We start from the raw sequence: 22,102 nt of genomic DNA, 5'->3' as shown, positions 1-22,102 counted from the left end.
CAGCGAGTGTCCGCGTCGTCGCCTGACAGCACGCCGGTCTTGACGAGCAGCGCGCAGTCCCGGATGCAGTCCTTCGGTTCTACTCCAACTCAACTGAGGATGCAGTCCTTCGGTTCTAGCGATGGAATCATGGAAGTCGGTGCCTCGTTCTTCCTTCACAGCAACTGCACCGGCTAACTCTCTTTTCCAAGCGAAGAGCAGCGTGGCTTGCAGCGGAGGCTGCGGCAACGGTTGCGGCTGGGGTCCCATCCGTGGACGTCCGAGAGCTGCTTGAGAGGCTGCAGATCGGGCACCCCGAGGCCAAGAGCCGGGTCGTGGACGGGCTGCTGGACGCGCTGCGCAGGGACGAGCGGAGCGTGCTGGCGGCGCTCGGCCGCGCCAACGTCGCCGCGATGGTGTAGCGGCGGCGCCATGGGCGGCGGGCGGCGCCACGGTCCAGCAGTCCGACCATGACGCGGACGACTCCTTCGTCCACCAACGCCTGCCGCACCTCCGGCACCGCCGAGAGGTTCCTGAGCGCGCCGGCCGCGGCGGTCTGGGAGACGGAGTCCCCCGTCTGGCAGATCTCCACGAGCGCGCCGGCGCTACCGTGTCCGACGACCACGCGCGCGACGTCAGGCGTGCCGGAGTCTATGATCATGCCTCCGGAGAACACGGTCGGCTGTATGTCGAGCTGCGTCCCTCCGACGCTGATGCCGGTGAGATTGACCAAGTAAAACGTCGGCTCCTTCGGCACACTGTGCAGCGACGTGAACAGGAACCCTGCCGTGTTGTTGCTGGGCGCGCCGAGCGCGAGGAACCCGGTGGTGCTGTTGCCCGCCGGGAGGCAGTACGAGAAGGCGCCGCCGTACGTCTCCGCCGTCTGCGAGACGAGCGACTCTGGCGCGCCGCCGAGCCCGAGGAGGCCGTCGAACAGGTCGAACGTGCCACGCTGGACCAAGCCGCAGCCGAAGCTGAAGTTCTTGACCGAAACCTGTGGGCTCAGCGTCAGCGTCTCCGTGCTGTACACCCCCACTGTGATGTCCCCGTTGGCGTACTGGATCCCGTACTGGCACAGGGAGGTGCCACTGGAGTTGGTGCAGCCATTGGCGTAGGTGACGGGGTCCAGGTCCCTGCACGCTTTGGAGTCGCACGGGATGGGCGCGTACGAGGACGACGCGCTCGGGTCGAACAGGCGGTCCTTCTGCGGGTAGCACCTGGAGGAGCTGCAGGGCTGGCACTGCACCCACGACAGGTCGCTGCCGGTGTCGATGAGGAGGACCTGCGACACAGCCGGCGTGCCGAAGCCCAGCGTGACGACGTACTGCAGCGAGTCCACGGCGGCGCCCAGGGACGTTGGGATGCTCACGCCCACGTCGGACAGCGTGATCCTGCGCCCTGATGCCTTGCGCAAGATATGGTTCCTGCGAGCGCGGTCCCGGCCAAGCATCTCGGCCCGGGATGGCCTGTTCGTGGCCGCCACCGATGCCGGCGCGCACGGTCCGTGCCGGTGCGCCAGCGGCATGGACGCACGGTTGGGATCAGAAGTCACTGACACGGATATATAGCACTTCAGAGTTAGTCTGAAACTTTGATTCGTATTCATCAGTAGCATTGCATTGCATACCTTGTGGTGCAGGTGAGCACGCTGCAGGATTGGATGGCGAAGAGGTGCTCGTTGGCACCACAACAAAGCCGCGCTCATTGCCACCAAGTGCAATCAAACAGTAGCTGCATAGAAGGAGGACGCACAGAAGCATGGACGATTGCATGCATGCGTGTGTGCGGCGTCCACCTGGACCTCACGATGACTGAAGGGTGAGCGCGTAGAAGATAAGGAAAGGTAGGGGTTTTTTATAAATGTACTTTGAATTTAAGGTTAAATAAATAGGTATGGATCAACAGTGAACCATTTTAAAAGTTTATGATCCAAAAAGCCACTTTAAAAGTTGATGGACCCAACTGAAACCTCCTCATAAGTTAATGGATCTCTGATGCATTTAACTCTTAAAAAAATATACATCATGTATTTATAAGCCCCCTTTGCGTGCCCTTAAATCCGGCTTTATCCGCTTCATTTTTTATTTGGAACATTGTTTTTCTCTCACAAATTCCTCCCGAACAAACACCCCCACAACCATCAATTGACTAATCCAGCGAGTACCACAAGTGTCCATTTTTTTAGTTGTTTTTTCGTTCCTCAAAATCGGTAGACTTGCCCGTCAGTTATTTTTGACTTGTTGATTGTCTGCCAAATGTCATACGTATCTACGCTACGGCCTTTGTTTGGTTGAGCGATGCAAGAAGCACTTCCCTAAAAAGCTACACAGAAAAAATACATTCAGAAAAGTAGATCTGACCTAACTTTTTCTGTTTTTAACTTAAATGGGAACGTCATCGTGACCAGGAGAAGAAACCAGAAAACAAGTTACTAGTTGCAATTTCTTTGATATAAGCAGCAGCTTAGAAGTTACTCCGCAAACAAGCCTTACAAGTTTATTCCTTCCATAAAAAAAAGTGCACTTCTAATTACGATGCTAAACCAAAACTTCTTCAGTTTAACCATGTTAAAAATACTAGTAATATTTACGATAATACTCCCTTCATTCCAAATTTTAAGCTCCCATGGCTTTTCTAGTATATATATAGGTGTATATAGATAAAACTATGCACCAAAAGAAGCTAAAACGATTTATAATTTAGAGTGACTTATAATTTGGAATGAAGAGAGTAAACATCATTAGATTCGTTATGAAGTATATTTTATAATATACTCCCTAAAATATACTCTCTTTGTTCTAAAATACAAGGGGTTGAAATGTTTAAAATTTTGTCTCAAATTATAAGGTATTCTAGACTGCTCGACTATGTCCATATGTGCCTGCATTTTAAACCACATCTATGCAATGCCTTCTAAACACAATCTTGCCCAAAATAATTTTTACAATTGGTGGTCCAAATCAATGACATGTATGCATGTCTTTTTAAACTATTGTGTCGGTGCAGAAAGTGACCAACACGTAAATATTTGTAGTTTTGCCGTACGTTGTGATCGGAGGTGGCCTAGCACTCAATGACACAGGATTTATACTGGTTCAGGCAACGTGCCCTACGTCCAGTTTGAGTCGGTCGGTGACTTTATTCCTGAGCCCAGGTGCTCGAAGTTTACAGTGGGGTTACAAACGGAAGGGAGAAAGATGGGGTGTACAAGAGGTCCGGTCGGACTCTGGTCTGAGGGGCCGAGGGTGACGGGAGCTCCGCTATGTGCTATGTGAACTTGATCGATCTGATTGAATCTGGTTGTGTTGGAGAGAGCGCATCCCCTTTTACAGATGAAGGGGGTGGCCTTACAAGTGAGAGGGAGAGAGTACGTATGCTACTAAGTCTTGTTGCCCACGCCGGTGGGTACAGGATGATGGTAGGCGCCCATAATACTGTTGAACGTCAGATACACGTGGGAGGTTGTGTTGTCTTCTTCGGGTATGGCAGACGTTGGCACCTGCCACACTGTTGATACCTGGAGGCATTTCAAGGGGTTTTACCATGTTCCCCTGCTACGGTAAATGTCGGCGCCCACAACATTGTCGATGTCCAGAGGCATGTGGGGGGAGCCTTACCGTATTTATCTGGTATGGAAGTTAATGGCGCCCAAAACACTGTAGGGGAAAATGTCGGCGCCTACAACACTGCTTGAGTTCTATCGTGCCAGGACGGTCGTAGGGTACTGCCTGGTAGGTGCACAGGGTACGGTCCCTAGTATTGCGTTTTGACTCGTGCGCCCTGCCTTACTTTCTCCATCTGTTTCCTGGTCCTTACAGAGCGGGCGTCCCCGGTCGGTTGACCCCAGTCGGCTCTGACTGCGCAAGTTGGAAAGGAGCTTGTAAGCAGGGGTTCGACGTATCTTCGGTCGGAGACGTAGGTCAGAGTCGGAAGTAGTGCTTTGGCCAGGCCTTCTGGTCGGAGAGGTCGTCCGGAGGCGGGCTGAAGACTGAAGCGAGCGCTCCGATCGGAGAGGCAGGCCGAAGTCGGAAGCGGGCGCCGTTCCTCCTTGTCCAGGCCTTCCAGTCGGAGATCGGATCATCCTTCTGGCTTGTCGTCTTAGGTATTTGGGCCAGCCCATGAGTTACGCGTTGCTCGCAACGTTGTTCGTTGGGTCGAGCCTTTGTTGGGAAGCCGGTCCATAAGGGACCCCGGGTTTATGAACCCGACAGGAGCACTCGAGACCCCAGACAATTCGGGTAGAATCGTCTGGGGGGTTTTGTCTCGACGGTGGGTGCGCGCGAGCGCACCCGCGGGTGTAGCCCCCGAGCCCCGGGCGATTCGATCGGAATCGTCTTGGGTTTTTTTGTGTTGCCGGTGGGGGAGGTTGTAAGGTCGAGATGGCAGACTAGAGGGGGGTGAATAGTCCTTTCTAAAATTAATTGCGTCGGCTAACCGAAACAAGTGCGGAATTAAAACTATCAGTCTAGCCAAGACTACACCTGTCGGTGCAGAAAGTGACCAACTAGTGAATATTTGTAGTTTTGTTGTACGTTGTGATCGGAGGTGGCCTAGCACTCAATGACACAAGATTTATACTGGTTCAGACAATGTGCCCTACGTCCAGTCAAGATTGGTCGGTGACTTTATTCCTGAGCCCAGGTGCTCAAAGTTTGCAGTGTGGTTATAAACGAGAAGGAGAAAGATGGGGTGTACAAGAGGTCCGGTCGGAAGGGCCGAGAGTGACAGGAACTTCGCTATGAGCTAAGTGTTCAAGCAGGTGCTTGAGGTCCGAACCTGATGGTTCTGTGGTTGTGAGCTATCGATCTAAGGAACTCTGATCAACTGGAATCGGTCCTCTTTGTTGGAGGAAGCGCACCCCCTTTTATAGATGAAGGGGACGGCTTTACAAGTGAGAGGAAAAGGGTGCGTATGTTATCGAGTCTTGCTGCCCACGCCGGTGAGTACAAGATAATGGTAGGCGCCCACAATACTGTTGACGTCACTATAGTATGTCAGATGCATGTGGGAGGTTGCGTTGCTTTCTTCTGGAGTGGTAGATGTTGGTACCTACAAATACTGTTCGATGCCTAGAGGCATGTGAGGAGTCTCACCACGTTCACCCGGTACGGTAAATCCCGATGCCCATAACGCTATCGATGCCCAGAGGCACATGGGGGGGCTTACCGTATGGGAGTTTTAGCGGCGCTTATAATACTGTAGAGGGAGATGTCAGTGCCTACAATACTGTTTGTGTCAGGGTGGCTGTAGAGTACTGTTCCATGCAGGGTATGGTCCCTGGTACAGTGGTTTTGACTTGTGAGCCTTGCCTTGCTTTTCTCCGCACATCTCTTGGTTCCTACCGAGCGGGCGTTCCCGGTCGGATGGCTCTAGTCGGCTCTAAGTGCGCCAGCCGGAGAAGAGCGGTGAGCAGGGTTCCTATGAGCCTCGATCGGAGGGACGCGGGGTCGGAGTCGGAAGTAGCGCTTTGGGCCAGGCCTTTCGATCAGAGAGGGCGTCCGGAGGCCGAAGCGAGTGCTCCGATCGGAGTGGTGGGCCGAAGGTGTCGACGAGCGGGCGCCGCTCCTTTTGGTCCAGACCTTCTGGTCGGTGACTGGGCCATCCTTCTGGCCTGTTGTATTTAGACTCTTGAGCCTTGGCGCGAAAGCCGGTCCCCGAGGGACCCCAGGTTTATGAACCCGACAGGAGCCCCCGAGCCCCAGGGCGATTCGGGTAGAATCGTTCGGGGGATTTTTATCTTGCCGACAGGTGCGCGCGAGCGCACCCGCGGGTGTAGCTCCTGAGCCCCCGGGCGGTTCGGGTGGAACCGTCTGGGGGGTTTTCTGTGTCATCAGGGGAGGTTTTCTATTTTATCGACGGGTGCGTGCGAGCGCACCCGTGGGTGTAGCCCCCGGGCCCCCGGGCGGTTCGGGCAGAACCATCTGGGGGTGTTGTTTTAGCGGGCATGTGTGCGTGTTTTTAGTCTGAGACGGAATTTTGTCGCCCGAGGCGTCGTTGTGCAGCCGAGGCGGTTTTTAGTTTGTTTTGAGAGATTGGGTGAGAGGGAGCTTGTGGATGCTGGTGTCGGTGCGTGCCGTGGGATCGACCGAGGGAGTCAGTCAAGGGTTTTGGACGAGATAGAGCTCACTGATCCTGGCATCAATGCGTGCCGTGCGATCGGGCGAGGAAGTTAGTTCAGACGTGAGAGAGCTCACTGGTCCTGGTGTCGATGTGCGCCGTGGGATCAGGTGAGGGAGTTAGTTCGGGCGTGAGAGAGCTCACTAATCCTGGCGTCGATGCGCGCCGTGGGATTAGGTGAGGGAGTTAGTTCGGGCGTGAGAGGGCTCACTGATCCTAGCATTGATGCGTGCCGTGGGATCAGGTGAGGGAGTTAGTTAGGATAAACCCTAGCATCGGTGCGTGCCGTGGTTTTGAAATAGTTAGTTTAGGGGTCGGACGAGACCGAGACCGTGGGTCCTGGCATCAGTGCACGCCGTGGGACCGGGCGGGTCGGAGTCGTGGATCCTAGCCTCGGCGCATCCCAGGTGGCCGAGGTAGTTAGTTTTTGGGATCAGACGAGGCGACTAGGCGGTGCTCGTGGATCCTGATGACACGAGTTCAGGGTCGCGGTCCCTGGATATTTTGGAGCGCAGTCGGAAGTGTAGCCGGATTACGTGAGTCTGGAGTCGACGTGAATTCGGAGTCATGGTCCCTGGTTTTTTGGAGCGCAGTTGGAAGTGTAGCCGGATGACGTGAGTTTGGAGTCGACGCGAGTTCGGAGTCGCGGTCCCTGTTTTTTTGGAGCGTAGTCGGAAGTGTAGCCGGATGATGTGAGTTCGGAGTCGACGCAAGTTCGGAGTCACGGTCCCTGGTTTTTTGGCTTGAGCCGCCCTGTTGTGCCTTCGTAGGGGTCGATGTGATTTGTGTGTGTTACCCCATCCTTGGTTCCTCATAACTGGTGGGGCTGAGTCTTATCGCCTATCCCGATCGCTCGGGCTCGAACAACGTCGCTCGGTGAGTTCGCTAACAGGTATGATCGAGTGGAATCCAGGTCCGTCGTTCGTGACAGGGTCAGCATAGCCCTCTTGTGACATTCCACTACTCCTTTACCTACAACCCGGCAGATGCCTGGGTCATTCTGGAGACTGACCCCGGTGGCCTAACGGCCTCCCCTCGATGGAGATTCTATGGGCTTGGCGAGAGGTTCAGGATCGAACGAGAAGGTTGAGATGACCTGGTCTGCCAGACCGGGCGAGGGCCGCACGAGGCTCATCTACAGTTTTCTCCCCTGGCTCTATTGTTTGCTCATGTGGAATGAGGCAACCGCCGCTTCGTGACGCAACACGGAGCGTTGTGATGCATTTTGCTACACGTGCGATGCTTAGTTCCTGAGCCCCCGGGCGGTTCAGGGCTCGAATCATCCGGGAGGCACGGGCGTATGGAATGAATGCGTGTATGGATGTATGAAATGATTGTAAGGAAATAGAGGGGGTTGATAGTGCTCACCTTGATGGCTTTGAGTGATGGGGTTCGGAGAGCTTCGGTCGAAAATGTCCGACCGGGACCTACGCTCGTCAATCATGGGTGAGCCCTTTTGTGCACAGTTTTTGTGTTAATGAACACATGCTCACCTTGATGGCCTAGTGATGGGGTTTGGAGAGCTTCAGTTGGAAATGTCCAACCGAGACCCGCGCTCGTTGTTCGTGACGGAGTCGGCATGGCCTACATGGGGCGTCCCTTCACTTCCTACCTGTGTCTCGGTGTGTATCCTGAGTGATTCGATTGACTCAGGGGGTCGGATGGTTTCTTCCAGCGGAAGATTTCGCTTTGGGTTCCTCTAGGTCTGGACTGGGGAAGCGAGGAGCTGCTCGCATGTGGTGGCGCTTCAGTTCCTATGCCCGTCGTGCGGTAGTGGTTGGTCGTGCGGTAGTGGTGGGCCATGGCCCGGCCACGTCCCTTCTGATCAGGAGTCGTTCCATCGCGCAGGGCATGTCTCATCGGTCAGGGTGTGTCTTATCTACATTAAATGGGAAAGAGAGAGAGAGAGAGAGAGAATTCCTCGCTCTGCCGTTACGTCTTCCCCGATCGACACACCCTTCCCTAACTGTTGTTTCCTTTTCCTTAAGTAGGAGAAGGGAGAGGGTTTTTTCATCCCGTTCTTTTGCCTATTCCTCGTCTATAGCCACCTTCCCTCTTCCTTCTTGCCGCTAGCATTCCTGAGAGCTGCGGAGGTTTCTAGGAAAGAAAGGGGAGAGAGCGAAGGGGAAGAGAAGAACTCACCAATCCTCTTGTGATCCCAGAGCGAAATGTAGGATTGGAGGTCATCCACCGTGAGGAAGTCGGTGCTGGAGGACTTCGTCAAGAAGGGGTTTCTACCGCCGCAGGAGGTGGCACACTGGATGGTTCCCGGGGGGGACGAGTTTCCGCAGCCTCGACCCGACGAGGTGGTGTCGTTCCTCACCTTCCATGAGCACGGGTTGGGATACCCCGCGCACTGGTTCTTATGCGGACTCCTCAATGAGTGGGGTCTGGAGCTACAGCACCTTAATCTGACGGGGGTGCTGCACATCATCGGCTTCATCACCGTCTACGAGGCTTTCCTCTAGATGGAGCAACACGTGGATTTCTTCCAGCGGCTGTTCTCTAGGAGGACCCTGACGGTGGGGAATTTGGCCAAAACCGCGTCGGTGGGAGGTTTTGCCTTGCAGAGGAAGCCAAGCACGGGAGGTTTGTACCTCGCATACACCTCCTATGACTTCAATTGGGGGTGGCACGAGGAGTGGTATTACATCAGGAATCCGGCAGCGGCGTCGTTCCCGACGTTCACCGGTGGGAGGCCGAAGAAACGGGATAGCTGGTCGTGGGGTTGCGCCCATATGAAAAAGCACAAGGCGGGAGTCATCGAGCAGGAGCTCTGGGAGCTTGTAAAGTAGGGCCTTGATGGGGTGCGAGTGTTCCACACCCTCTACCGCCACCGGATTGCACCATTGGCGAAGAGGACGCGACCGATGTGGAGGTACAGCGGCCAGTCGGACCCAGACCATGCGTCGCCAAAGGACCTACCAGACAACGAGGTTCGGAGTCGCCTGGGCCAGGTGCTGTAGCTGAGGCCCAAGGAGACGGTTGTGGGGAACCCATACCGCTCAATGCCTCGGTCGTATCCAGACTGGTATGATCCCTTCTTTTTCGTTCGTGTCTCTTCCTCTGCTTTTCCTATTTCTTGATTTCGGGCCATCTATTCCATAGGGGCTTGAAAAGTACAAGTCCCGGCCGCACCTTCCTAAGGGACCGAAGGGCGTAGCCTGGCAGGCCACCCAAAAGGAGGCGGCAGATGCTAGGAAGAAGAAGAGAACAAGGGACGTTCGGCGAAAGCAGGAGAAGGAGCGGGAGGTCACCCGACACGTGAAGGCCGGGGAACGTAGGAGCGACGTCGAGTCGGAACTTGCGTCGGATGATCCTATGGATGTGGACAACATGGTCTTCTCCGATGAGGAGGAGAGTTGAGAGGTCGTTGTGACCTCGGCGGAGCGTCGCGACCCTGCGGCGACGTCCGCTGGTGAGGAGCATGAGGCTGCGTGGCGTGCAGTGGTTCCCATGTCGAGGAAGCGTGCGGCGAGCGCGGACGCCGTTGGCGGACGGGCGGCGAAACGGACGCGGTCACCGTGCCCCTTGGCGGTGTCGCCGGTCCCATCATCGCCTGTGGTGGACGCGATTGAGCAAGCCGGGCGGTCCGAGGAGCAGACTGGTGCCCGTACGTCGCATGACTTGCAGCCGGCGGACGCTCAACCCATTGCTCCGGTCGTGGAGTCCCGAGCCGAAGGTCGTAGCGACCCGGAGGCCGGGCAGGAGCCGGTCGGGACGACTCTGCCCCCGTCTAAAGCTAGGGGCGTGGGTCGTAGCCTAGGGCGGTGCTCATCCTGCAGGTCCATCATCGTCGAGGCCTACCTTCAGAGTCGTGCCGCTCACCTCTCGGTGTGTTTCCCTTTGTTGCTCTTCGATCTTTTGCTGGTTGAGTCTTTTTGGAGTGTGACTTACCTACAATTTCTGTCAGCGGCCGAGGGATGACGGGGTTGAGCATCGCCTCGACTCCCATGTAGGAGACCTGGAGGCCCACCCTACAGCGTGCTATGGCTAGCGATAGGGGGAGCAGGGTGGTGGCGGCAAAGCCTTCCCACCCAAGGGTGGTCCCTCCGGGTCGGCTGTTGATATGGCGGCAGCGGCGATGTCGGTGTTGGCGGTGATTCCGGTGTTGGCGGCGGGGGTAACTCTTGCAACCCCTCCTCTGTCAGTCATGGTGGAAGAGGCGAGGGAGGTTGAGCTCCCTATCTCATCGGGTGGAGGGCTGCCCAGCTCATCCTTGCCGCCGGGGCCGAAGGCGCCGGAGGAAAGTGCAGCCGGGACGGAGTTGGGACGCCCAGTGGCGGTCCATGCGAATGAAGTGGTGGACATCCCATCTGATGATGAGGCGGATATCACGACGGGGCTGCCGGTGTCACCATGGGAGCTAGCGGTGGTCCAATCGGAGGCTGGGCCCTCCGGCGGGCTGCCGGAGGGTGACCTAGAGTGGGCCTGCCATGAGGACCAAGCGAAGGCATGGTTTGTCCTTCGGGATTCCTAGGAGCATCAGCTCTGGGACATCCTTGGGGAGCAAGGGCATGCCGCGGTGTCCAAGCTCACCAACTTGTCCGAGAAGCTTGGAAACGCCTAGAGGCAGGTTAGGTTTGCTCAACAGTTGGTGGAGGTCGACCTGCAGCTTGCCGTGGCGGTGAGTTTTCTGTACTTTGTCTTTGACCTTTGAACCTTTTGTTGGTTGCCTTAGTGTGCCTGTTTTTTGTAGAGTCTAAAGGAGATGTCATCCCGCAAGTCTTGCTTCCTCCGGACGGAACACGCCCGAATGGCCGAGCTCAAGCGTCGGGTAGAGTCCGCTTGCCGCGAGTCCTAGGACCAGGCAGCCGAGGCGGCCACGGCGTAGGCAGAGGGGCAATGTGCAGCGGAGCGAGCGACTGCCGCCGAGCAAGGGCTCGAGGCGGCAAAGGCGCACCAGGCGGAGACTGAGGTGGGGTTCCGGGCATCCCTGGCGAACACCAAGGCGGCGCTTCTGGAGGCCTTGGCAACCCTTGAGCCAGAGCGGAGTGCTTTGGCATCGGAGCGGGCCACCCTGGAGTCGGCACGGAAGGCCGTGGAGGCAGAGCAAAGGGCCCGGTCAGAGGCGGACTAGGAGGTGCTCGTGCTCCGGGGCCGGTTGATGGGAACGGAGGAGGTGAACGCCCAGCTGTGCACGCAGGCAGCTCGACAGGCGGAGGAATTCTCCACCCTTGAGAACTCTTGCGCTGGTACGTACCTTTTTTGTTTTTTATTGCGTCGGTTCCTTTCTTCAGCCTGTTTCTGAGCTTGTCGCCCTTCTCTCAGAGCTAGGTGGAAAGGTGAAGACACTAGAGTAGGACCTGGAGACGACCAAGGTGACCCTCTGTCCTGCTGGCGGAGGTCCCAGATACAATTTGGGACCTTATCAGGAGCGGTCTGTTCTACAGGGCGTCGGGGGTGCTGACTTCGGTGGCAACGCATCATCTAAACCTGGACTTTGCTGCCATCTGTAGCGGGTATGCTGAAGGCTTGAGCATGGAGGACATCCAGTCGATCGGGGAGGGCTTGCTGCCGCATGCAAGGTCGGTGGCAGAGCAAGTCTCTGCCCAATGGGCGATGGACGTCCACTGTGAAGATATGGCCAGAAGCATGCGCAGGGAAGACACTGCCCAGCCTGTAGATGGCGCGGAGCCTAGGTCGGAGGTGAACATCGCCCCGGCCCCGACCGAGCCGAACATCATGCCACCGGGGAGTGAGCAGCTCGTGCCCTCGTCGGTCGTATCGTCAGCGGATGTCGTCGGGCCGGTCCAATAGCTTACAAAATATAAGTAATTTAGTGATGGTAGAAGTTTAAGTTTGTGGGGGAGCCCCCATGTAAATATTACCGTGTGCTTAATGACTATCGTCGGTTTTGTTTTCTGTGATGGAATTGCTCCGTTCGGGGGAGCCCGTTCCCTTTCGTTCCTTAGTTTTCCTTAGCATAATTTTGTTTTTATTCTTACTTTCTCGTACCTGCCTGTTTGTCCCATAGGCCACGACCTTGGGAGCCCAGGGCATGGTCCACGAGGCTCGGCTGTTTGTAACCGTAGGGAAAGGTGGGGTGCGATCGGTTGGAATGTTTTTAAAGCAAAGATACGTAAAGCAAAACTAAGGAACAAACTATCCTGTTGGTAGGGTAGGAAGGAATTTCACCATATGTAAACAAAATAGGGAGGTAGTCTTTAAGCATAATGATAGTAGTGTACTCTAGTGGAGCCCCCGAGCGCCTCGGGCCAAAAAGTGTTCGGGTCGGGGTGCTTTTGCAGGAGCATATACTAAGTAAATAATGGTAAGATTGAAGCTTTAGGAAAAATGACATAGCTGTTCCAGTAGTTCGGAGAGATGGGCATCGTTGTCATCCTTTGGTCAATACGCGTCCAGTCGGATCACTTCATCCTTCAGTTGTCCGGATCCTAGCCCGCTATGCCCCCTTTCTTGGTTGCTGCTTCCTTGCCTTTTTCTTCCTTCGGTCTGCCAGCCTGCAGTAGAAGGTGCTTGAGGAGCTGGCAGTCCTTGTAGAGGTGGTTTACAGGATAGTCATGGTTGGTGCATGGGCTCTCCATGAGATCATGGAAGTGGCCCAGAGGGTCTTGTTGGGGTTGCGTGCCCACGTGATCGGCCATGGCGACCGACGCGAAGTTGGTCGGTCGGCGGCGATCCTTTCTGTTCTTTTTCCCCTCTACATGGAGGGGCCCTTATCTTGACCCTGGTGCTTGGCCTTACCTTTGCCGCGGCCTTCGTTGAAGCGCGGTGGGAACGGCGCTTGCTGGAGGTGTTGGATAAAGGTCCGTGGTCCTAGGCTATCAAGGCTGGGGCTCCAGTCGAAGCTACGCATGTCTCGGTTCGGCCCGAGCCACGCGTAGATAGGCAGTCAGCACGGAGTGGTCATTAAGTCAAGGTAAGGTGCCATTGCGGCTTCCTATGTCACACTCGGTGGCTGTGGCGGTAATCAGGTGGAGCGACCCATCTGTTGTGTCCTTCCTCCCCTGATGGGGAGCGAGGCCACGAGCCGGCGTCGTGATGCGGAGCACTCCGCTTGTTGAATGGTGGCGGTCTCCACTAGTGCATGGAGGTTCCGGTGGATTGCCTATTCACGAGGGTCGTTCGGTTCGGACAGGCCACGCAAGAGCATTGCTGTGGCAGCAATGTTATGATCCACCCGAGCGAACTGCGGGGGATTGGTCCCCCTGTCCATGGCGTTGTGCTGGACCTGACGGGCATGACCCCGAGCGTAGTGTGGTGCACAGAGCGTGCTGGGGCAGTTGGTGGCTGATGCGGCCACTGTCGTCATTGTCCTTCCCCATGCTCAAGTGTGAGCTCGGGGGTCCCCACATGAGGGCCCAGAGGGGCATGGGTCCGGAAGGACTCCGTTACCCCTGGCGGCTATTCCAGAGTGTCCACCATAGCGTACTCCTGGGATAGACGGTGGCTAGGCGCCACATCGCCGATGCTAGAGCCATCACTCCCGACGTTGTCATCCATGATGTCGAGAAAATAGGTGGGAGCATAGCTCGCCATCCCCACGAACTGAGACGTGAGAGGGTGCGGCGCCGGCATATTTTGGAGTCCCCAGGCATATGCGTCCGCGGGAGACACGAGGCCATAGGGGAACCGGCCGTACGGTGGCCGTGACAGGGACAACGGCAGCCCTCCAGGTATTTGGTGAAAGATAGAATGTAGTAAGTAAATAACGGCATGTATATTACTCACAGCAGGGTTTGAGCAGAGAGTTTGCTCAGAATGAAGCGCAGATGCCGCGTCATTGAATCCGCACTTCCCGGAGTCGATGGAGGACGTCCCTCTGATGGGTGCCGGGTCGCGAGCCTTCTCGTGGAGGTGTAGTACGCCAAGTCGGTCGGCGACGAAGTCTAGGCTTCCGAAGAGGAAGGCCTGGGATGGCTCGAAGACGGGTGGAACCCGCATCCCGGTGGGTGAGGGTGCGGGAAACTCCAACGAGCCGAAACGAATCATATTGCCCGAGCCCGCCACGGCAGGGGTGGCAGAAAAATGGGTCATCCGATGACAAAAAAGTGTTGAACGTACAACGTCTTCCCCACGGACGGCGCCAACTGTCGGTGCAGAAAGTGACCAACTAGTGAATATTTGTAGTTTTGCTGTACGTTGTGATCGGAGGTGGCCTAGCACTCAATGACACAGGATTTATACTGGTTTAGGCAATGTGCCCTACGTCCAGTCAGGGTTGGTCGATGACTTTATTCCTGAGCCCAGATGCTCGAAGTTTGTAGTGGGGTTACAAACGAGAAGGAGAAAGATGGGGTGTACAAGAGGTCCGGTCAGTTCTAGTCGGAAAGGCCGAGAGTGACAGGAACTTTGCTATGAGCTAAGTGTTCAAGCGGGTGCTTGAGGTCCGAACCTGGCGGTTCTGTGGTTGTGAGCTATCGATCTAAGGAACTCTGATCAACTAGAATCGGTCCTCTTTGTTGGAGGAAGCGCACCCCCTTTTATAGATGAAGGGGACGGCTTTACAAGTGAGAGGGAAAGGGTGCGTATGTTACCGAGCCTTGCTGCCCACGCTGGTGAGTACAAAATAATGGTAGGCGCCCACAATACTGTTGACGTCACTGTAGTATGTTAGATGCATGTGGGAGGTTGCGTTGCTTTCTTCTGGAGTGGTAGATGTCGATACTTGTAAATACTGTTCGATGCCTAGAGGCATGTGAGGAGTCTCATCACGTTCACCCGGTACGGTAAATCCTGGTGCCCATAACGCTATCGATGCCCAGAGCCACGTGGGGGGGGGCCTTACCGTATGGTAGTTTTAGCGGCGCCTACAATACTGTAGAGGGAGATATCGATGTCTACAATACTATTTGTGTCAGGGTGGTTGTAGAGTATTATTCCGTGCAGGGTATGGTCCCCGGTACAGTGGTTTTGACTTGTGAGCCTTGCCTTGCTTTTCTCCACACGTCTCCTGGTTCCTACCTAGCGGGCATCCCTAGTCGGATGGCTCCAGTCGGCTCTAAGTGCGCCGGTCAGAGAAGAGCGGTGAGCAGGGTTCCTATGAGCCCCGGTCGGAGGGACGCGGGGTCAGAGTCGGAAGTAGCGCTTTAGGCCAAGCCTTCTGATTGGAGAGGGCGTCCGGAGGCGACTGGAGGCCGAAGTGAGTGCTCCGATCAGAGTGGTGGGCCAAAGGGGTCGATGAGCGGGCGCCGCTCCTTTTGGTCCAGACCTTCTGGTCAGCGACTGGGCCGTCCTTCTGGCCTATTGTATTTAGACTCTTGAGCCTTGGCGCGAAAGCCGGTCCCCGAGGGACCTCGGGTTTATGAACCCAACAACACCCCTCTATCTATATTCTCTAGCACCTTCCAAAGATACTAATTAAGCAACAAGGGAGCTCCTACACATGCTAGTAAGCAAAAACACAAAGCCACCTAATGCTCACTAACAATGCTCAATAACAAGGCAACCAATGCCAAATTAGAGAGCGCAATTACTTAGCTACACAAACTAAGCAATGTGACTAACAAGGTCACACAAACCAAATTAGCCACGCAAGGGAGCTACTTCTATGCTACACAAGCAAGAAGGTAACTAGTAAGCTACACAAGCTAACTAATTATAAGAACAACTACATAAGCACAATGTATGCAAAAGTAATTACAAGCTTGTGTAATGAGGATGCAAACCAACGGGAAGAACAAGGTTGACACGGTGATTTTTCTCCCGAGGTTCACGTGTTTGCCAACACGCTAGTCCCCGTTGTATCGACCGCTCACTTGGTGGTTCAGCGGCTAATTAGCATCACTCGCCAAGCCCGCACGTCGGGCACCGCAAGAACCTACCCCAAAAGTGAGGGTAGCTCAATGACACGCTCAACTAGAGTAGCTCTTCCCGGCTCCTGCGGGGCGAGCACAATGCCCCTCACAAAGCTCTTCTCCGGAGCACCGCATAAGCTTCTTGTGGGCTTCGACAGAGACCACCACCAAGCCATCTAGGAGGTGGCAAACCTCCAAGAGTAACAAGCACCACTAGCTTGCAACTCGATCACCTAGTGCCACTCAATGCAACCTCATGATGCAATCGCACCAGAATCGCTCTCTCACACAATCGAATGATCACTATCAAATATATGTGAGATGGAGGGCTCCCAAGCACTCACAAGCATGGACACAAAGTCCCTCGAGGTGCTCAACACCAACCATGGCTGAGACCACCTTCTATTTATATAGCCCCATGGGTTAAACTAGCTGTTACCCCTTCACTGGGCAAAACTCGGGACGACCGGACGCTCCGATCGTATCGACCAGACACAGGACCTCAGCGTCCGGTCAACGGATGCTCACCACGTGTCACCTCCATTCAACCTCAGTCGCTTGATCTCAACAGTCAAGTGATGACTAGACGCAACTGCTCAAACTGACCGGACGTAGCAACCCCAGCGTCCGGTCATTTCTAGTAGGTACCAGTCGCGACCGAACACAACCGATCGGTCACGATCGGACGCAGCACCAGCGTCCAGTCCTTCTCCAACTTCTCTGTGTCGCCTATGTCACCATACGTCAGCCTGACCGGACACACCCTGCCAGAGTCCGGTCACTTCCAGCGCCAGCGTCCGGTCGAAGACCGACGCCTACACGCTCTCTGCCACCACTGACCGGACGCAGGACCCCAGCATCCGGTCACCACGTGACCAGTGTCTGTCCACTCTATGAGACCCTATCTTTTCTATATAGGGCGCTGGTGGCACCGTTGGACTGTCCGCACTCTACAGGCAGACACTCTGCCGATGGAGTTCTGAACCCCTCTCGCCTCCGTTACATCGCCGAGTTGATCCACATCAACTCCAACTTCTTCTCCTTTGCAAATGTGCCAACACCACCAAGTGTACACCACCATGTGTATGTGTGTTAGTATTTTCATAATCATTTTCCAAAGGATTTGCCACACAACTTGCCACGCCACTCAATCCTAGCGACGATGCAAAGTTAGATCACTCGAGTGGCACTAGATGACCGATATGCAAACAAGTTTGCCCCTCTTGATAGTATGGCCATCTATCCTAAACTCGGTCATCAACTTCTCTACACACCTATGACCGGTAAAATAAAATGCCCTAGGTTATACCTTTGCCTTGCGCATTCCATTCCATCTCCTCCAATGTCGATGCAACATGTAACACCCTAGGTGTTTGGCTTCCACATTTGCACTTGCATTTCATAAACATGAGCATCATTCATCCATTCATGAGCTTATATTGCATGAAACATGTTTTTGAAACATTGCAACATATTGTTATATTTTATGTGTGTTTGTTTTATGAAATGAATAATGTGCAACACTCAAGTGCAACATGTGCAACTCACTTTAGTGAAACATGGTTAGTTAGTACTATGCAACAAAATCATGAAACATATGAAACATGGTTTTGAAACAGAAGTAACAAGTCGCTTGTTTTTCCTTGTTTCAATGCATGTGATGCTTGTTTTTGGTGTGATCAATATGTGGTGTGGCTAATTATACTCTTAAACAACTTAGCTACACTTATAATGTCATTAGGAACAATGTTCATGTTGATCATTGTGCCTAATTAAGTTTCCTAGTGATAGTCTGACTTGTGCTGACCCTAGAACTCCTTGGTTTGACTGTTTAAAAAAGTATAGCTTAGAGTGTTTGCATGTATGAGCAACCTAAAGCAAAGTTGTAGCAAATTATATGAGAAACAAACTTTGTTTAGAGGCCAAGTCATGAAAATGTGCAGAACATGCTCAAAATTGGGTCCCAACATGAAATGTATCCCTAATTTCAGAGAGAAAAATATTTCTAAGTGTTAATTTGAAAAATAGTTTCAGGTACTCCACTTTGGCATGATTTTTCTCGGCATCGGTTGAGAATTAGGCCTTGGTATTTTAATAGAAGTTGAAGCTGGTATGTAGATGTACAACTTTCATTTAGATGGTTTTCACTAATGATCAACGGATTTGGAGAAATTTCATTGCCAAGTCGTGCTGTCAGTCATCCGATCGAAGTCTGAATCGGCTGCTATAGTACCCGACCGCGTTTAGGGCTTGAACGCTGCGTGGCGCTACGCGTCGCCGCCGACCTACTCGGTCAGGCCACGATGGGCCAGTGAGCGCCACATCAAGCCCCTAGCACGCGCCCGTGAGCCTCCCAGCGCCCTAGTGCATTTCGCTTTTCCTTCGCTTCAGCGCTGCACCCGTGACAACAGCCACCGTCTCCGCCATTGACGCCGAGCACGCGCCGTCGCCTAGCTCCCTCGCCACCACGAAAACACTACCTCCGGCTAACCCTCAACTCCACCATAGCCTCCTCTAGCTCGGCCACCTCGCCGTTGAGCCGAAGAACCACGGTAGTGGCCACATTTCCATTTCCGCCGCCGTTCGGACCTCGCCGGAGTTGCGCTCTCCGTGGCCAGCACAGCTGTTGATGCAAAAGTGGATCTGCAAACACAAAGGGCTAATACCCGAATCGATATCCAAAGCGTGCCAGTCGATTTGACCTGTTAATCGACAAGGATGAAGATACGAACACTTTAGTCCTGACAACAGCGATACGCCCGGAAGTCACGGCCAAGAGGTGCTCACGCGGAACTCGAGAATCACCGAAGGTCGCACTGAAACGATGCAGCTCGCCGATTCAATGAGAACTCGTAAAAAAGAAAAAGTATGCAAATTGACGAAGTCGCCGAAAAGTAAGTAGATGCAAATAGGAGTAAAAGTTGGTTTTGATGTTGATTGATATATCTCTTACATTGCCCCTTACTCCATATTTATACCCTGATCTAAAGAGACACAACCAAACACAACTAGGACACCAATCCCATATCTAAGGAAACACGTGACTCTTACATGAATCATACTCTAACTAATATAGAAAAGGAAATCAACTTCTATCTATTTCCCTGTCCGCCTCAATTACGATGGAAACCTCACTGTCCTCCTTCCCATCGGCATACTCCCTATTTCATCGGCAGTAGTCTTCAAGCCTTCCTTCATCGGCATATTCCCTGTTTCATCGGCAGTAGTCTTCCAGCCTTCCTTCATCGGCATATTCCCTGTTTCATCGGCAGTAGTCTTCCAGCCTCCCTTCATCGGCATTGACAACAACACCTCCAACCTCATCGGCAACGTCCGAGTCCAAATCAACCTTTCCATCGACCATCACCAGCTATCGGCAACCATCTTTACAAGCTGGCTTTCATCGGTTATCAAAGTATTCAATAACTTTCCCCTTGCCGATTAGTCCACTCCGATTATTTTGACACGTGCAAAAAACGGTGTCAACACATGCCCCCCAATTTCGGAGTATAAAACCATTAATGCTCCGAAATTTACTCCAGATAACGCTTGCCTTCGCCCGATTACCGTAACTCATTCTCCAAGCCAAAACTTGATTTGTTATCAAATCCAATCAAATCTAATCTTGATTCACGCACTTCAGTAAATATCGCACAATCGCCAACCACTCTTGCCCTGATTATGGTTAAGATACCGAAGCAATAACCCATCGGCAAGATCTTAACATGATAATGCTGCCATTTTCAGAATTAAAATATCCTGTATTGATATCCCTTCCAAGTCATGATTACTTGTCATCAACTCATCTGTACAATCCCCTGATTATCGTGCGAACAGTTACCATATCCTTCTGAACCGTCTCGACCTATATGCGCGCGATATAGAGATAAGTCCAAAATACCCTTACTCCGGGCGGCTTATAAATAGATTTCTCCGGAACCCTCATTTTCTACTTTCGCTGATCGGCTACAACGCTCCCACCTTAGCCGCTTTGACCCACCAGAAGATTCGTACCAAGACCATCACTTCCAAGTCCAAATTGGCTACATCCAGGGCTACTCCATCGGCTGCTGCTACAACCTTGGTCAAAGCATTTAAGGTAACAACCTCGTTTATTTTTACTTATGCCGATCACAAACTGTATTAACCTTAATCATCAGGGGGTAAGAGCTACTACTGGATCGTCATCGGCAATTCCGCCGATATCAAGCACCACTTCCTTCGATGAACCTTCAGAGGTAGCTTCTTGACTTTACATTTTACTTGTTAAATATCATCTCTTATACTTGTTTTGCAGCAACAATTGGGTACATCGGCAAACGTACCAGATGTCCAAGCTTCACAACCAACAAGTGTCGATGCCCCCCAGCCCATCGTTGCCGATGCCCAAGCAAAACGCAAAGCTTCAACAGATACTGAAGCACAGCCAAAACGACAAAGGTCTATGCCGATCCCTACATCTGCCCCAATGTCATCGGCCGTCATACCTCAAGAGCCCACCATCGATGAAGTCACAGAGGATATCCCATCGGCAAGCTCAGCCGATCCCCCACACGACATACTCCAGGTTGCTTCCTCCAGTCAAGCACAAGAAATTGCCTTGAAACAGGTAAACCGATCAGCCTAGTTGATTTACAATACTCATACTTACCCCTAACTGATCTCCCTCTCTCTCTCTCAGGAACAAGACTCCCCGAACAGCCTATTTTCCTTTGCCATTGATATTTCTGACGACGATGGAGAGGAGACAAGTTCTTCCCTTGCACTGGGAACAATATCGGCAGAGACTAAATCCAAGTTGGAAACCCTCCTGAACTTGCTACAACAAGGTACCGCCCAACTGGTAGATGACTCGGACCCCGCAAAGGCAATCTTCAAAACAATTCGGGGCCAGGTCCCTGCCGATGTTGAAGAAGTACTCTTCCCAGCAGCTCACCTAGAAAGCCGCCAACTGCAATATCAACGGGCCGCTCAGCGCATTGCCGATAGAGCAGCTCAGGCTCAACTCAAAGAAGAGATGCTACAACTGAAACAGATTGCCGATGAGAAGCACAAGGGCATCGGCAACTTGCAGACTTCGGGCGCTGAACTTAAGCAGAAAATCTTAGATTTATCAGCAAGGAAGATGGCTCTATTGGCTGAACTGAAAGAAGTTGAGGCAGCCTTAACTCATGCCCAACAAGAAGAAAGCCAGCTACCCGATGCCATCAAGACCCTTCAGCAAGAAAGAGATATCCAAGCTCGCAAAGCTTTAGCCATGAAGAAAAAACTCAAGCCTGTGGAGGGTGCCGCCGATGACGATATCAAGGAAATGGAGGAAGCCGACCAGATTCGCCTGCGTGCGATATTAGCTATCCAATCCTTGTTGAACGTGTAATCTTATTTATTGTATCGGCACTTTATACTTTTATGCATCTATCCAGATACTAGGGTAATATTTCTTTAAATATTTTCCATTTATCGCTCTGGGAAACACAACCCCTTCGAGGGTTTCTAAAATATATGCATTACCAGGAACAGACTGATTTATCCGATATGGACCTTCCCAATTAGGAGACCACTTTCCAAACCTTGAACTCTTAGTCCCAATCGGTAAAATCAATTTCCAGACCAGATCTCCATCGGCAAACTCTTTTACTCTCACCTTCTTGTTATACCATCTAGCTACTCTTTTCTTATTTTCTTCGATACTAACTAAAGCCCTTAACCGATGACCCACCACATCTTCCAACTCATCCTTCATAAGAGTATTATAATCATCGGCTGTCAGCTGATCTTGAGAACGTATTCGTCTAGAGCCAACCTTAATTTCCCAAGGCAATACTGCATCGTGTCCATATACTAACTGATAAGGCGTTACTTTGGTTGCACCATGACATGACATCCGATATGACCACAAGGCTTCATTTAATACTGTATGCCACCTCCTAGGATTTTCTTCAATTTTGCGCTTAATGAGTTTGATGATCCCTTTGTTAGAAGCCTCAGCTTGACCATTAGCTTGAGCATAATATGGAGAAGAATTTAAAATTTTAATTCCCATACCTACAGCAAACTCATCAAATTCTCCTGATGTAAACATAGTGCCCTGATCGGTAGTGATAGTCTGAGGAATACCAAATCGGTAAACAATATGCTCTTTCACAAAATCAATCATATTGACCGATGTCACCTTTTTTAAAGGAATTGCCTCAACCCACTTTGTAAAATAATCGGTAGCAACCAGGATAAATTTATGTCCTTTA

At 52.8% G+C, this 22,102-nt stretch overlaps 2 protein-coding genes across 2 annotated transcripts; one reads left to right on the top strand and one right to left on the bottom strand.

Annotated features, from left to right (window-relative positions):
- Positions 1–173: 173 nt before the first annotated feature.
- LOC136524552 (aspartyl protease family protein At5g10770-like) lies at positions 174–1,739 on the bottom strand. The gene is made up of 3 exons (XM_066517878.1): positions 1,607–1,739; positions 380–1,530; positions 174–278 (listed from the first exon to the last, which is right to left on the bottom strand). Exons 1-3 carry the CDS (start codon positions 1,737–1,739, stop codon positions 174–176), a joined length of 1,389 nt encoding a protein of 462 aa, XP_066373975.1.
- Positions 1,740–19,970: 18,231 nt separating this feature from the next.
- LOC136519943 (uncharacterized) lies at positions 19,971–21,236 on the top strand. Its single transcript, XM_066513324.1, has 3 exons — positions 19,971–20,095; positions 20,155–20,466; positions 20,539–21,236. Exons 1-3 carry the CDS (start codon positions 19,982–19,984, stop codon positions 21,232–21,234), a joined length of 1,122 nt encoding a protein of 373 aa, XP_066369421.1. The 5' UTR covers positions 19,971–19,981; the 3' UTR covers positions 21,235–21,236.
- The last annotated feature ends 866 nt before the right edge of the window (positions 21,237–22,102 follow it).

Source organism: Miscanthus floridulus, chromosome 18, assembly GCF_019320115.1.
Source record: "Miscanthus floridulus cultivar M001 chromosome 18, ASM1932011v1, whole genome shotgun sequence".
In the NCBI taxonomy this organism is placed as follows: domain Eukaryota; kingdom Viridiplantae; phylum Streptophyta; class Magnoliopsida; order Poales; family Poaceae; genus Miscanthus; species Miscanthus floridulus.
The sequence above is the reverse complement of the archived record's forward strand: the minus strand, read 5'-3'. Positions and strand labels throughout refer to the sequence as shown.